This window comes from Thalassophryne amazonica, chromosome 22, assembly GCF_902500255.1.
Source record: "Thalassophryne amazonica chromosome 22, fThaAma1.1, whole genome shotgun sequence".
Classification (NCBI taxonomy): Eukaryota; Metazoa; Chordata; class Actinopteri; order Batrachoidiformes; family Batrachoididae; genus Thalassophryne; species Thalassophryne amazonica.
In genome coordinates this window covers 3,450,604-3,467,591 of record NC_047124.1, presented here as the reverse complement: position 1 = coordinate 3,467,591, position 16,988 = coordinate 3,450,604, and the positions used below count along the sequence as shown (strand labels likewise).

At 39.4% G+C, this 16,988-nt stretch overlaps 1 protein-coding gene across 1 annotated transcript; it reads right to left on the bottom strand.

Moving 5' to 3' along the window:
* Positions 1–507: 507 nt before the first annotated feature.
* pah (phenylalanine hydroxylase) lies at positions 508–16,648 on the bottom strand. The gene is made up of 13 exons (XM_034163728.1): positions 16,545–16,648; positions 14,947–15,066; positions 7,656–7,839; positions 5,537–5,625; positions 5,064–5,131; positions 3,457–3,653; positions 3,187–3,322; positions 3,026–3,095; positions 2,854–2,910; positions 2,142–2,237; positions 1,678–1,811; positions 1,283–1,398; positions 508–972 (listed from the first exon to the last, which is right to left on the bottom strand). The coding sequence occupies exons 1-13, from the start codon at positions 16,608–16,610 to the stop codon at positions 923–925; spliced, it is 1,383 nt and encodes a 460-aa protein (XP_034019619.1). The 5' UTR covers positions 16,611–16,648; the 3' UTR covers positions 508–922.
* Positions 16,649–16,988: the final 340 nt, after the last annotated feature.

The window sequence follows — 16,988 nt, the reverse complement described above, 5'->3', positions numbered from 1 at the left end:
CGTGTTGGAGCCATGATTCTTGTCAGTCCACTTGGTGCAACAGCTCTCCAAGGTGTGATCACTCCTTTTTAGATGCAGACTAACGAGCAGATCTGATTTGATGCAGGTGTTAGTTTTGGGGATGAAAATTTACAGGGTGATTCCATAATTTATTCCTCAGAATTGAATGAGTCCATATTTTTTTCCTCTGCTTGGTCTAAAAAAGTAACCGTTACTGATTGCCACAATTTTTTTTCCTTGATTTCTTATAGTGTTTCTTAAAGCCAGAAAGTTGCCATTTGAAATGACTTTAGTTTTGTGTCATGTCTGTGATCTGCTTTTTTTCTACAAAATTAAACAACTGAATGAACATCCTCCGAGGCCGGTGATTCCATAATTATTGCCAGGGGTTGTACATACAAGTGTATTTTTATACTGGGGCATTGTAATACTTAAAAAAAAAAAAAAAAAAAAGCTAAATTTCAAAATAATTGCTTTTGCAAATAGAAACCAGAACTCGAGAAGTCAGAAATATTTATTAGTTCAACTCCAAGCAATAGTCAACTGAAAACTATTAACAAAATGAAAACTATTAACAAAAATTATGGTTTTAGTTTTAAAAGGTAAATAAAGTGGTAAAATGCGATTTGATGAGTATGTTTCTAGTAGAAGCAAGTTCAAGGTTTCACATTCATTAAAGCCACCTAAGAAATGGTATTTTCAGTTCTTATTTTGACAGGGCATTTTTGTAATAATGCAGTAGTAGCAGTAAAATGTTCAGATCTTGTACAACTCTGTCTCCATTTATTTTGTTTTTCCACATTTAAAAATAAATGATTGGATTACAGTAATTTAATTGTGCTTTAACTGTATATAATACAAAGAAAGCTAGTCTGTAGAATTAAAATGTAGAGCCAATTAAACAAAGATGGCGTTCTGAGACTCAGACGGGCTCCAGTTTACGCAGCGCTTGACATAGTTTCTCCATTTCACCTGTAAATAAAAATAGAAGACAACTTAGAAGACTTTGCATTTGAAGTGTGGTAGAATTCAATAGAGTTTCATCAGCTTATTGCCATCAGTTTACATTATGGTTCTTTAAGTTATCAGTCATTTATGTTGTGGACAAAACTAGAAAGGTACACTCAGAGAATACATGCATCTGCCAAATCCTGGGGAACCTTGACTCACTTTTCAAGCATCTCACATAAAAAAACAAAAACCTTGTTTTATGTGTTGCTCAAAAACAACTGACTCGAAGTTAAGTAAATGGCGCAAAAGAATCCGTTAACATAGTGCATACCATTGATGCTGTCGGCCAGGTTTCGGAGCTGCTGAGTGTTATCCAGCACTTCAATGCTCTGGGTGTAGGCGTTGTAGCGCACCGTGAACGGCCTGGGAATAGTGGCTGCAAACCTCCTGCAGGCAGAGAAATGCCAGTTCTGTTGCATCCTTAAAATCTTTTTTTTTTCCTACAAATTTTTAATTAATCAAAAAATGTAATTAAATGTCCAAAGTTTATAAACATAAAATTTGACCTATTGGCAAAACTCTTGTACCTGTATTAATGGTAAATGTCCACCAGGTGGAGCTATTGCTCCAGTTCAAGACCCTGCTGTGTTACACTGCTGCCAACCAACCTGCTGCTTATATTTGTAGATACATAATGGACTGTACTGTTGCAATACATTGCTGTACCTCATTTTCTCTTTGGCATCCTCAAAGCTCTCAGCAACAAAGTACACTGGCTGGTACTCTGTAATTGGGTACTTCTGCAGGCTGGTCTTCTCGGGTTCAAAGGGTAGGAGCCTGGGCTTGTCTGTCAAGCAATACTGCCGGAAAAAACACTACATATTTAATATGGAATTTTCAAATATACAAATTAAAGTTTCTTACTGAGCTTTAATATTACAGTCTGTACAGTCTGTATCTTTACTGCACTTTTTGTTTTATGGAGGACTAAACCATGTGGGGAAAATGCCAGATTTGTTGCCTCTGACTCTGAACAACTCATGTTTTCTATTAGGAAATGCAGTATAATAATTTATGGCTCAGCTTGATTCCTCCCTTGGGGACTGTACACCCCTCTGAGACATGTTAGACCTGATTTTGAGTTGACTACAAACCCAGGAGGACTAAAGTGGTGGGAGCAGATGGTTTACCTGGAGTTCTCCAAATGATGACAGTAGTCCAGCTCCATATGCTTTGATCTCTGATCCCTGCTTGCATAGTCCAAACTCCACCGTGAACCAGTAGAGCTGAGGACAAACAAAAGGTTCCGATAATGTGACTTACACATCCAAGCTGCAGCTCACTCAGAGAGCAGGCGGCTTTGGACTCCAGAAACCTTCATGCACACAGGTATTCACATTACAGTATTTCCATTTAAGAGCCTTCAATTAATCTCAATGGGCCAAAAATAAATGTTCATGTGTGAATTCTCTACATACAATTACATGTTGTAGCTTGTTGAAAAATAATATTCTAAATTAAAATAAAATTTCTAAAGACTTAAAAATGATGCTATTTATTAATTTGGTGAGAGCTTGTCAATTGCCAAAACAACAGGACTATGATCCATATGTAGCTCTCAGGCCAGGAGTTTGGTACCCGTGCCGAAGAATGTCAAGTTTTAAATACAAACCCCAGTGAACAAATACCAGCAACTAGATACAACTATCAGTCTTTTATCAACAATTAAAAAAAAAAAACTACTTCCACTAAAAATGAAGGTAGTAAAACTCATTTGTAATGAAAATAATTGCGTTACAGGCTGTTCTTCAGTAGGTATCTTTAAAGGATTAAGTGGTTTAAAGAGGTTTAAAAAGAACTAGAATTAAAGTTCAAGTCTCACCACACGTGCAGTAAACTTACAGTAGCAAGTTTTTCAATGTACTCATCTGGAGCACCGAGTGACGCGAGTCCGATTTCCTGCAGAGCAGAACCAGAGCGAATACATCAGAAAATGAATGTGAGATATGTGTCACAAACAGGAACTACTGTAATATTATTTCATCATTATTCTTGGATGTCCTGCTGTCATTACCTGTGAGAACTGAGCAAAACTATGATCAGCAAACAGTGGAACGTGTCCCAGCAGCTCGTGGCAGACGTCCCTGCATGTTTAAAACACAAGTCAGCCTCTTTCGTGGATAAATCTACATTTTGTTTTTGTTTTGTATGTGTGACTTCAGGTGGGACACTCACGGCTCAGGTGTGTAAGTTGGCCTGGAGCCGTGGCGAATGTACTGTGTGGAATGGAAGACACGGAACGCCAGCCCTGCCAGGAAGTCCCGGGATGACAGCAGGCCGGCCACGGGCCGCAGCCGGAACCCTGTGCATGCTGCAGGAGGGGAAGACGTGCATGAAAGAGAGGTAGGACGACTGAACATCAGAGGCAGGTTCAGCCCATTTGTGCAGGGAGGATCGGCTGTGGACCGGTTTGGGGGGAACCGGTGACCCCCCAACAGAACTTACACTGCAGGAAACGGGACACGTCCTGCAGCTGAGGGATGTTGTCCTGTCTGTAGCCACAGTACTTCTCCAGCAGGGGGAAGACCCGGTTGTGCTCACGGCAGGCGTGAGTCGGGTAGAGAGTTTTCAGTTCCTTGAACACCGTTCCCCATGTGGCCTTCTCATCCTCGGTGTACTCAACCCTGGGGATGACTTGGCCACTGGGACAAAGTTATATCATTTTTATTTTGGCTTTCCATGAGAGAGGACAGAAAAAAGGGGGGAAGAGATGACAAAAGATGCAAAGACCCGGGTTTGACCCGGAGAAGTAGCATTTTTCTGATTTACAAGAAGCTCACACCCTCATCAAAGCAAGTCAAGAGATTTTTTTTCTTTCTTTCTACAAACCAAAATGACACCTAGTTGGTCTTAATCAGCTTCAACCAGTTTTTATTTCTGGTGATATTACAGCAATAACAGACTTCTGCAGTCGTCCCCAAAGTCATTAGCGTCGCAGTACTGCATAGTGACTTCTGCCAATCGCAGCTAAACTGGTCTTAATGAACCCTGAACTTCCAAACTACCTTAAAAGTACTAAAAAAGGTGAAAAACCTAAGCTAGCGAAGAACAAGGTTCTTTTATGCCCCCTGATGGTGATAATGCCATCTTCTTACATGTACAGCTCAGTTCTTCTGAATAACTTCTTTCAGTTTAGAACAATACACTCACTGGCCACTTTATTAGGTACACCTTGCTAGTACCGGGTTGGACCCCTTTTGCCTTCAGAACTGCCTTAATTCTTGGTGGCACAGATTGAACATGGTGTTGGAAACATTCCTCAGAGATGTTGGTCCATATAGACATGATGGCATCACACAGTCGTCCATTCAACCAGTCTGCCCATTCAACCACTCTGTCCATTCAACCAGTCTGTCCATTCAGCCAGTCTGCCCATTCAACCACTCTGTCCATTCAACCAGTCTGTCCATTCAGCCAGTCTGTCCATTCAACCAGTCTGCCCATTCTGCCAGTCTGTCCATTCAGCCAGTGTGTCCATTCAATCACTCTGCCCATTCTGCCAGTCTGCCCATTCAACCACTCTGCCCATTCTGCCAGTCTGTCCATTCAGCCAATCTGTCCATTCAACCACTCTGCCCATTCTCCTCTGACCTCAGACATCAACAAGACATTTTCAACCACTCTGCCCATTCTCCTCTGACCTCAGACATCAACAAGACATTTTCATCCCCACAACTGCCGCTCACTGGATATCTTCTCTTTAACGGACCATTCTCTATGTGAACCCTAGAGATGGTTGTCCATGAAAATCCCAGTAGATTAGCAGTTTCTGAAATACTCAAACCAGCCCGTCTGGCACCAACAACCATGCCATGTTCAAAGTCACTTAAATCCTCTGTCTTCCCCATTCTGATGCTTCAGTAAGTCATCTTCACCACGTCTAGATGCCTAAATGTTTTGAGTTTCTGTCATGTGATTGGCTGATTAGCTATTTGTATTAAGCAACTGAAACAGGTGTACCTAATAAAGTGGCTGGTGAGTGTATTTGAAGTAAAGCAAAAGTAAAATATTGGACTTTTCTTGAACAACGTAAACAAACTGAGACGGTTTACTGTCTGTAGCTGTAGGCGATGTCAGCGAACTCCTTTCTGCGAATTCTGTACACGGGATCTGTGAAGCCCTGGGCACACAAAACAAACAAAAAACCTCATTAGAACTTGTGACGGCGGCACTTGAACCCAAATCAAAGCGTAGAAATCCTCCGTTAAGACGAAACCCTCCGACAGCATTATGGGCTCCAGCTCTAATCGGAGCGTGCAGATACATATTCAGACAGAGCCTTTGTAGATGAACACATGAATGCCTTGTTCTTTAATGGTGGTGGTAAAAGGGAGCAATTATCTATAATTACAGGAGTTCAATTAAAGCAATGACATCAATTTGAGTGTCTCCATAGTTTCCATGAGAATGGATGGCAGAGCGCGGCCTGTCATCTCTGCATCCTTGTTTTTCATACGACATGTGGGCATGAGTGTGGACACACACAGACACACACACACAGAATGATGGATGAGTCCGTCCTTACCGGGTGATCTGCATCCAGCTCGGAACCATAAGTGAGGATTTGGTTTGCATAGCGGTCCAAGTCCTGGATGTCGTTGGGGAACCACGGCACTGTAAATAAAAAATGTTTTAACACTAATTAGTTGATTAAAAACAGACATAAACACCATGAACACTAATGAGCTGCCTTTTAGGGTTTGTTTTTGGTTTTGGTATTTGACACTCTGCAGACCCGCGGCTGAGGGTCATCTGCATGCTGATGCAGATTTATGATGCTGAAAAACTCCGGGCTCCGATCATCCATCTACATTTGTGCCGTGTGGTCCAGCCCGAGGCTCAGGAAGACAATGAATCCCTGCCAGGATCCTCCATAAACAGGCCGTCTCCAAAACAGGACATGCGTATCCCATCGTCCACTTGACCCTGACCGGCAGACCCCAGTGCTCATGGGGGGCCCTGTCTGTCTCCTCCCGCTCTGACCTTGGCATGTTCTCTTGCCTGCGGTAGTCTGGGACCAGAAGACAGAAGTCCTCTGTTTGTCTGTTGGCCCTCAGAAGCTAAACTCAAGTCACTCTGGAAGCAACTCATAATAATGGGTCTAGATGTGTCTGCTGGGTCTGTAGTCTCAGGGGAGATGCTGTCTGTCTGTCTGTCTGTCTGGTTGGTTCAGCCATCAACTCTCTGATTAATGGATCTTTTCAGCTCTATTTGTCCGTCTGTGTCTCTGTTCTTTGTCTTCAAAAATTACCCAAGTCCATGACCAGTCTAATGGTTCTGTCACACCTTGACGATTTAGCGTAAAACTTGTGTCAAATACCAGTGCGGATCTGGCTGTATACACTGTGGCGACCCCAAACAAAAAGGGAGCAGCCGAATGGACAACAACAATCATTCATGTTGATTACATTACATTAACATAATTTGGAAGACTGACTGAAAAAACAATTCTGGAGTTTTATTTTTCTCTTTGATTATATTGCTATCGTGGAGGTTTAGTTTTTTGTTTTTTGCTAGTTTTGATTGCTTGATGCTTGCTAATGCCATGAGAAAAACAGTACGATTATCTATAAAATTAGTTTGCAAGAGTTCTGTTTTAATTAATTTACATTATTATTTTAAAACTTGACTACCTGTAATGTTTTTGCAGAGGCTTAGGAGATAAGGAGATGAGGATATAATAATTATTATTATCATTTTAATTTTAGAGCAAATTTTGCTTCATTGTTTCTCTCCGTTAAGATTAAATTTACAATTATTTATTCCATGATATACTTTATTTCTGTTTTAAATTTGATTGTGATATATGTAGTATACTTTTGAAGGGCTGTTCATTATTTTCTATTTTCATTTACTTTTGCCCTGTATTTAATGTCTGCTAATATTTGGGATTTTTTTCTATTTTTAATTTGTTTGATCTATGTTTTATATATATATATATATATATATATATATATATATATGTATATATATACACAGAAATTGCATTTAGTATTCATTCAAGATTTGAGGGAATTTTTTTTAAGTTGGCATCCCTTGATTTATTTAGAAATGGTACTTATTAATACATTTTTGGATAGTATTTTTACTTCTGTGTTTTTGTCATTTTTTAAAAACAGTTTTTTCTGAGTTTTTTTTTTTTCCCCAGATGTTTTTTCTTTATGTTTGCTCTTCGTTATGTTAAGAAAGCATTAACAAATATTACAACTTACAGTGAGTTAAATTTATGGTGGATTAAATCAGAGAAATCTCCTTATTTCCTTTTTGTAGGATTTGAATGTTATTTTAAGCCTTATATTATCATAATCTTTTTGAGGGTTGCTTTGTTTGATTCATTTTTGGGAGGGAATATTTAATAACTTTTTGTTCACCAGCTTCCTTTATTTTTTTTTCTTATATATTACTTATATAAAATAGTTACATTCATAATCTCAAATTATTGGATTACATTTCGGATTATTTTCTTCTGCACTTTGTCATCAGTAGAATGCAATAAACAAATAACATGATTAAATAATAATCATGATTAAAGTCCAGATTATCAGTGACATCTAGTATAGACTCACTAACTCAGTATAAATTAGTTTTTTTAATCTCTTTTGTTTTGTTTACTGTACCGCCTGCGTGCACCAACACAAACACACCTGTGTCCTTCTGTTTATTACGTGACAGCTCGTGCACGTGGCCGCTGATTTGTGTGCGTAGGCCTTCGATGATGTCATCCAGGGCCTGCGAGCAGGTGGAGTCCACGTTGATGAGGAACTCGTACTGGTCTTTGTTCGTTCTGGATGGACGTGACTCGATGTGGGTCAGGTTGATGCCCTTCTCCTGCACAAAACCACAAGTGAGATCATCTCAACCAGCGTCCAGGACGTCTCAAAACCACAAACAAGGACCTTGACCTTTAAAAATACAAACATTAGCTGTTTGTCTGTGGTGGTTTCCTTTTAATGTATCTTAAGTTACCTACTTCACGTGTCCTTCACCATAAATATTTTAAGATTTTCTCTTTGCTGAAGATACAAAAGTTCAGTTACACAAACAGAAGCCGCACTCATTGAAGCACACACCTGTGCCAATGACCAACGGTCCAGAACCCCTCGGGATAGAATAGAGCAGAACAGAATAGAGCCTTTATTGTTGTTGCAACGAAATTTGTCCTCTGCATTTAACCATCCTAATTACATTTAGACACAATCTAACCACTAGGGGCAGTGTGCAGCCACAGTCCAGCGCCCGGGGTCCAACTCCAGGTGTAGAGATGCCGCCTTGGTCTGGGGCAGAGAAAGAAGCAGAGCCTAAATAAGCAAGTTTTTGATCTGGATCTACATCAAAGCTGGTCAAAGGTTAACCCGTCCCATGTTAGAGTTTTTGTTTAACTTCTCACATGTCTCTTTGTTGTTTCTTAGCAGGTCCACTCCAAAATGAATGAATGAATTAATTTTTCACAAAATTTAGAGTGAATCTTGGGTCTAAAATTAAATAGAAACCACTCAATTTTATCTTGGATCTGTCAAGAAAGTCTTATTTATTTATTTAGTTTTAGTGTACCTACTGTGATTTGGCTCAAGTGTCAAGTCTAAATTTCAGTTTATTTTCATTTATTTAGCGCCAAATCACAACAAAGTTGCTTCAAGGCGCTTCACACAAGTAAGGTCTAACCTCTCCAAATCTGGGTTTTCAGGACACGACATTGTTTGGAAATGGTTACAGATAACGTGAGCCTGTGTCAGATCAGATTTTTACGTTTGACTAAATTTCAGGGTGAACCCAGATAGTGAGGCGGAGCCATGACCCGATGTGAAACAGACATCAGTCATAGATGTCTGGCTGTTGTGAACGCTGTCTTATTTGACCAGTAGAGGGCGTAATGCGTTTGCCTACATTACTTTTTTTTTTTAGTCAGACTTTGTGGAGTCCGCAGAGCTGCCTTGAACTCTGACTTGACGTGCAGACTGAGCTTACACAGTAAATGTATTCACAGCATGCTGTCATAGTTTAGTGCAGATTTGCTGAATAAATCACTCAGTCAGCATTTGGTCATTTGTCTGTGTGGCGTCCTGAACTCTTCACCATGATCTCACTCGACCCTTGAACTGTAGTTTTGTCAAGAATCTGAAACTTGTATTTTATGGACACAGTGTTGACAAACTAGAGTTAGAATTTGTGGCTTTCTGTAAATGTGAACTGCAATTACAGCTTGTTTTTAAGATGATTTGAGGCAAAACTGTTTCTCTTTTTTGTGGAAGTTGATTTCTTGGTAAAATCCTCACGTCTCAATTTGACGATTAAGGAGTGTGACTGAACTGTAAAATAAGAATTCGACACATCACAGAAGAAATTGTTTGTGCAGTCAACTGCATCTCATTTTTAAAGAAGAATCAACTTTCAGCTGCTCCCATTAGGGGGCGTCACAGCAGATCATCTGTCTCCATCTCACCCTGTCCTCTGTATCTTCCTCTGTCTCACCAACCACCTGCATGTCCTCCCTCAGCACATCCATAAACCTCCTATTTGGCCTCCCTCTTCTCCTCCTTCCTGGTGGCTCCATCCTCAGCATCCTTCTCCCTATATACCCTGCGTCCATGCTCTGCACATGTCCCAACCATCTCATTCTCTGTGTGAGTGCAACTCTTACAAGACTTGGACTGTTACACTCCTGACATATTTAAAATATGACATCTGAAAACCTGCAGATGAATAGAATTGTTTTTTTTTTTTTCTTTCTTTGATTCTCTTCCTTCATATCACAACTCCTGAAAGAAGACGGAAAACATTAGCGTACAAGAATAATAATTGTGATTGTTAATTATGTTGCACTCCTGACCATTTTGGCTACTTTTTTTTTGGTAATAACTTTTGAAAGCACCAACATAAAATACTGTTATTTACCATAGTTTTGGACCTTATTATTTTACATTATTTGAAACAAGTTAGCTTTTCATTATGTAAGTGAATGCAAAAATATGAAGGAAAAAAGAAACTAGCCAAATGTTATTGTAGTTCTTGTAGTTGTTAATTTATTTATTTTTTTGAAGTGTCTAACCTTTTCATTTTTGAGGGGGAGAAACAGCATTTTGTTGGGGGTTTGCATCAGCTGTTGAGCTATAAACGTGAGAAAGACAGTGCTACCAGACTGTGTTTTATTAAATGGTTTGGGTGACATGGCGAGATTGAGTGTCCCAGAAACCCGGATATAGTGTTAAAGATGGATGTCCACTCGTGGTCCAATTTTGAGCAATCATGTGGATAGTCTGAGTTTTATCCAGTATGTGTGATGAATACGATACCTTGTGCAAATTGATGAGCTGTGTACTCTTAGATTCCCCAAGTTGCCCCTCCCACTGTGATTTTACTTCAAAGTGAGTGAAATGTTAAAGTACCATCAGTTTATTATAAATCGCTAATACAGGGCTTCTAAATGATGGCGGCTGGTCCAGTATGTGGCCGTACGGGGTGCAGGGGGCTGACTTGGAAACACTGATGTCATATTCCTCCAATTGTTCTGTCTGAGTTATTTTCATTAGTTACTTCATCCAAACCATCAACATGTTTATTAGACCCCATTCCTACCAGGCTGCTCAAGGAAGCCCTGCCATTATTTAATGCTTCGATCTTAAATATGATCAGTCTATCTTTGTTAGTTGGCTATGTACCACAGGCTTTTAAGGTGGCAGTAATTAAACCATTACTTAAAAAGCCATCACTTGACCCAGCTATCTTAGCTAATTATAGGCCAATCTCCAACCTTCCTTTTCTCTCAAAAATTCTTGAAAGGGTAGTTGTAAAACAGCTAACTGATCATCTGCAGAGGAATGGTCTATTTGAAGAGTTTCAGTCAGGTTTTAGAATTCATCATAGTACAGAAACAGCATTAGTGAAGGTTACAAATGATCTTCTTATGGCCTCGGACAGTGGACTCATCTCTGTGCTTGTTCTGTTAGACCTCAGTGCTGCTTTTGATACTGTTGACCATAAAATTTTATTACAGAGATTAGAGCATGCCATAGGTATTAAAGGCACTGCGCTGCGGTGGTTTGAATCATATTTATCTAATAGATTACAATTTGTTCATGTAAATGGGGAATCTTCTTCACAGACTAAAGTTAATTATGGAGTTCCACAAGGTTCTGTGCTAGGACCAATTTTATTCACTTTATACAAGCTTCCCTTAGGCAGTATTATTAGACAGTATTGCTTAAATTTTCATTGTTACGCAGATGATACCCAGCTTTATCTATCCATGAAGCCAGAGGACACACACCAATTAGCTAAACTGCAGGATTGTCTTACAGACATAAAGACATGGATGACCTCTAATTTCCTGCTTTTAAACTCAGATAAAACTGAAGTTATTGTACTTGGCCCCACAAATCTTAGAAACATGGTGTCTAACCAGATCCTTACTCTGGATGGCATTACCCTGACCTCTAGTAATACTGTGAGAAATCTTGGAGTCATTTTTGATCAGGATATGTCATTCAAAGCGCATATTAAACAAATATGTAGGACTGCTTTTTTGCATTTACGCAATATCTCTAAAATCAGAAAGGTCTTGTCTCAGAGTGATGCTGAAAAACTAATTCATGCATTTATTTCCTCTTGGCTGGACTATTGTAATTCATTATTATCAGGTTGTCCTAAAAGTTCCCTAAAAAGCCTTCAGTTAATTCAAAATGCTGCAGCTAGAGTACTGACGGGGACTAGAAGGAGAGAGCATATCTCACCCATATTGGCCTCTCTTCATTGGCTTCCTGTTAATTCTAGAATAGAATTTAAAATTCTTCTTCTTACTTATAAGGTTTTGAATAATCAGGTCCCATCTTATCTTAGGGACCTCGTAGTACCATATCACCCCAATAGAGCGCTTCGCTCTCAGACTGCAGGCTTACTTGTAGTTCCTAGGGTTTGTAAGAGTAGAATGGGAGGCAGAGCCTTCAGCTTTCAGGCTCCTCTCCTGTGGAACCAGCTCCCAATTCAGATCAGGGAGACAGACACCCTCTCTACTTTTAAGATTAGGCTTAAAACTTTCCTTTTTGCTAAAGCTTATAGTTAGGGCTGGATCAGGTGACCCTGAACCATCCCTTAGTTATGCTGCTATAGACGTAGACTGCTGGGGGGTTCCCATGATGCACTGTTTCTTTCTCTTTTTGCTCTGTATGCACCACTCTGCATTTAATCATTAGTGATCGATCTCTGCTCCCCTCCACAGCATGTCTTTTTCCTGGTTCTCTCCCTCAGCCCCAACCAGTCCCAGCAGAAGACTGCCCCTCCCTGAGCCTGGTTCTGCTGGAGGTTTCTTCCTGTTAAAAGGGAGTTTTTCCTTCCCACTGTAGCCAAGTGCTTGCTCACAGGGGGTCGTTTTGACCGTTGGGGTTTTACATAATTATTGTATGGCCTTGCCTTACAATATAAAGCGCCTTGGGGCAACTGTTTGTTGTGATTTGGCGCTATATAAAAAAAATTTGATTGATTGATTGATTGATATTCCTCATGAAGTCCTAAATTTGAAGAAAGCGGAAATGTAATTTTTATGGATATTGAAGTTATCACATGTTGAAAGGAGACAAAAGTCCCGTTGTGATAGAGATGATGGAACTGCTTAATAAAGAAGGCTCTATCCATTACGGATGGTTTAGGACAGACAGGGCTTTTAGTGGCAAAGGACTGCCATCCAAAGCGTGGGTATCCGGGAATAAACCGGCGTGTTGACTTAATGCTGCACATCCTGACATTATTCGCCTGGACCTGACTTAGTCCACGATGGTCAGGGTCAGACTGCTGTGTCACATATACGGTGGAACTTTTACACTGTGATCTGTTTAGAATTCCTGAGTCTGATACAGAGAGTATTTAAAATACATTCACGAGAAAAGCAGAGGAAGGTTGTGGATGCTGCAGATGTTCAGCTGAGCAGATGCAGCTTCTTCCTCTAAAAGTTGTGCATGTTTTTGTCTCTGTGGGAGGAACTGTGCCCGTAGTTTGGGTTAACTTGGCCTGGTTTATCAGAACACAAGGAGCAGAGCTTGGGGAGGATCAGGGGAGGATCAGGATAGTCGACGCTCATAGGTTCAAAGATGGTCCTGATGTTTGTTGCTTTGTTTGGAAAAGCACGTGGCACATTTTTCAGTATTGATCAAATACTCATGTAATCAAAGGAGAGAATTAAGATTTTAAATTTTCTCCTCGTTAACTCAAACATCTTGTTTGTGTGACTGTATTTTTTTTCTTTTTTCTACTAGGAAATGTTTTGCTAACGCATTTTATGATTCACCTGCAACTTCTACAACAAACTTGAACCTTTCACGCTGTAGGTTATGCAATAACCCCGTGCTGATTTAGTGTTTACTTCGTACCACCACAATGTCCTGTATGCACAGGCCGTTTGAATCAATGATTGAATTTTAAAATGCTGCACAAAGTGGCACAGCAACTAAAGATCACGGCGGTCATAATACTTGATTAAACCGTAGAAAATTAAAAGTAAATGACAGTAAAGTTCAATAAGTAAAACAAAACATGAAGCAAGAACAGTTGAAAAATAACTGTAAAGTTATATTTGTAAAAAACAAAACGTTAGTGTAATGATGTGTTCAACAATAACTGTAAAATTAAAACTAATATATGTAAAAGAAAAAGTTAGTGTAATGCCACGTTAAATTCAAAACATTTTAATATTGTAGCAGGTGGAAATACATCTAAGTTTAAATGATGCTGGAACAAATGAGTGTTGTTTTTTTCCATCTTTGAAACCGAAATTAATGTCACTTTATTGTGTATAAATGCAGAATGTGAGTGATGATGACTGTTGAAACTGTGATAAGTGTTTAGTTACTTAAAAAGGAGTTAACACTCCTGTTTGAAATAATTGTAGAATTTCAAAGACCCGTATCATGTTTACACATAACGAACAAACATCGGCGATAGGTTTGAGTTTGTTCAGCGTCCTTAAGTAAATGTGTCCGACGTGACCATGATCACGAAATGCTACGAAACTGTAGCTAATCCTGTTTCTGCTTCTCTCTGTCCAGATTTCACTGACGAGACATCTGGAACCAAATTCACACAACAAAAACTTGCTTGTTTCATCTTAAAAGTGAACTCTGGCTCAGTCAGTTACTGTTTCAAAGCTTCAGGTCATTTACAACCTTTTAAGTACTTCTAATAATCATGTTCTAATAGAGAGTTATTATTCCCTTAAAGTATAGTGGCATGTAATGATACGTAAGCCAATACTTCATCTTTTGAAAACAACAAAAAGAGGAAGCTATGTTTTTCAAACTGTTCTTCTTAAAACACTTTCAGGTACATTAGAGTTTGACTGAAGCCAAAGGTCCTGCTTGGGACCAAAATGAATCAAATTTAACATAAAATGTTGCTACTCTTGTCTTTGGAAAATCAAGTTCAACTTTTCAAATGACTCATATTAATACAGTTTCAGGTCAGTTCCAGTGCAGCTTAAGCTAAAAGTTTTTATTTCTGTTTTTAATGCACTTTTTCTTAGGTCAAAGGTGATGAACAATCTTCCTGCAGCTCTACATTTTGATACACATGATGCTACAGTTTAGCAATTTGTCCTGCTTTTGGAGTTAAAAAATATTTTGCAGCCAGTAAATATCTGCAACACACACACACACACACACACACACACACACGCATGCCTTTATTCCGTGACTGCATGGAAAAACTTGCAGCGAGCACAAAGGCAGCAATTACAGTAACATTATCACACTAATGTGCAAAGTCTGTTATGATCTGTCACATGGAAACAAGCATCTCCTCATGACCCCTGACCTTGTGCATCATTGTAATTGCACTTGTTACTTCCTGCAGCTCTGACGAGTGGTTCACAGATAATAAACCTGCTGCTTGAAGGTTTGGTTGTAATCTGTTGAAGATGTTGTACATGTTCTGTCAGCGAGGAAGAGGACGTACCTCAAAGAGCCGTAGAGCCCTGGCTAAAGCTCCAACTTCCTCTTTCAGGGAGAAGATGCAGGACACAACTTCTGACTTGTTGATCTCCTCCTCCAGATACATGGAGCCTCGTCTCCGTTGCTGTGAAGAAGAAGAAGGACACTGTGAGTGTGAGAAGCTACACAACACAGAATGTTACTCAAAAACACATGAACCAAAAACCATTTGGACAGGTTCAAATCTGAACTGGAATCAGTGGCTTTAATTGAATAACAAGGTTCCATTTTTGTCAACTGTTTGGAGCATTTTGACTTAAAATGACCAAAATTGGTGGTGATCTGTATTTTTTAAATATACCAGGACTGGACACCACAATGGTTCCATGACAAATTGGTGGAAACATGGGCGTAGAACTGCTTTCAGGACTGGATCATCTCAGTGGAAGAGCAGCGTCAACTTATTTATTTATTTTGTTAATATGTCAAAGATATGTCATTTATTGATCAGTCTTTGTTTGTAGTCATCTCTCTCTTTGGTTGAATGATCATAATGATCAAGAGGAAGAACTGAATAAAATTTGGTGTTGATCTGGATTCTCAAAAGTGAGATTTTGATGAATACCTCAAACAGTTTCAAAAGATCTGGTAAAATTTATGGATGATCAGTCTCACAAGTATACTTTCAAATTTGGTGTTGCTTGAAATCTGGATGTAGATGTTTGAATCTTTGTACATTTTTCAAATTGCAAGTGCATTTTTGTATGGCATCAAATTAATCTATAAAATAAATAAAATATGAATAAAAAATAAATAAAAGTGCTTTTTTAATTTCAAAGTGAAAACAAATCTATAAAGCAAGCAAATGGAAATAAACATACTGTGCCATACTTCAAAATTTATTTAACTTTAGTCCTTTAATAAATAAAAGTATAAATTCTTTAACTTGTCTAAAGTCATCAGGCTGTAAAAGTGATTTAGTTCTTTTATCATAAAACGTGTTTAGGCATATGCTAGATTTTATTGAATTAAGATCATGTTTTACAGAATTCTTTCACTGTGAGACTAAAGAGCATCATTCTTTGAAGATTTTGCATTTAAAAAAGCCTTTTTGTGTAAAAGTAAACTAGAAGTAAACTTTTTTGCACAGAACACTGCACAACTCAAATAGACGATGCACGTGTGAAATTACTTGCCGATCTGGATTAGGATTAGGATCTGTCTCTGAGACGGGGTTTTCATGTTGTTATTCTAAGGTCGTTGATGCTGTTGCATAACTTCCAGGATTGCTGGGTTTTTGTTGGAAGTATTTGCTCTCTGAGTGCCGCCCCAGTTCAAAGCTCTGTTTGTGCTCTTGTTTAATTGGGTGGGGTGGGGGGGGGGGGGGGGGGGGGGGTTTGTGTCCTGGTCTGGCTGGAATATTCCAACCATGAATGACTTTGTCCACCGGTGCATCAAAACAGAGTCATTACAGATATTAATGTTCAACGATTTTACACGCAGTTAGCAACGTATTCTAATCCAAAAGGTAAAAAAAAACAAAAAAACAGTCAAATACAAGTGAGAAAATGAAATTGAAACTCATCTTAAAGTGCACACAGCAGAATGTAAAGTCAGATTTACCCCGGTGCCCGGTTCCTCTGTTTGAGGTTCATGACTTCCTTTGATTTTCTTGTACGCTGCGTCCATCCTCGACTCTTCAGGTCAGTGATCTTCTGCTGATTGTGAGCTTTGTTAAACTTTGCACTGATTCCCCTCTTTAAACCTCGCCCCACGTGACACCCCCCCCCCCCCCCCCCCCCCCCACCACCACCACCACCACCAATGTGTGTGTGCGCGTGTGTGTGTGTGTCTGTCTTTCACGTGTTGGTTTTGGTGAATCTGGTTTGTAACGGTGTATCTGGGCCTCGTTGTCCAAAAAGGCCCTGAAGGCTTTCAGCTGACGCGTTGAAACGCCACACACATGAAGCTGAAACTAATCAAAAGCCGTCATCATTCTTTTAATGAATCATAAAGGAATTTGTAGGTTCAAGCAAACACACACTGTAAACTCAATGAGTTAGTTGA

Bases quoted from the DNA above. Each gene is read 5' to 3' on its own strand.
- pah (XM_034163728.1), bottom strand. From the start codon at position 16,610: ATGGACGCAGCGTACAAGAAAATCAAAGGAAGTCATGAACCTCAAACA. The intron at 5,626-7,655 runs GTGTGTTTGTGT...TTTTATTTACAG, and splicing joins TAATAAACAGAAGGACACAG to TGCCGTGGTTCCCCAACGAC. The intron at 3,096-3,186 runs GTGAGTGTCCCA...TTAAACATGCAG, and splicing joins CCAACTTACACACCTGAGCC to GGACGTCTGCCACGAGCTGC.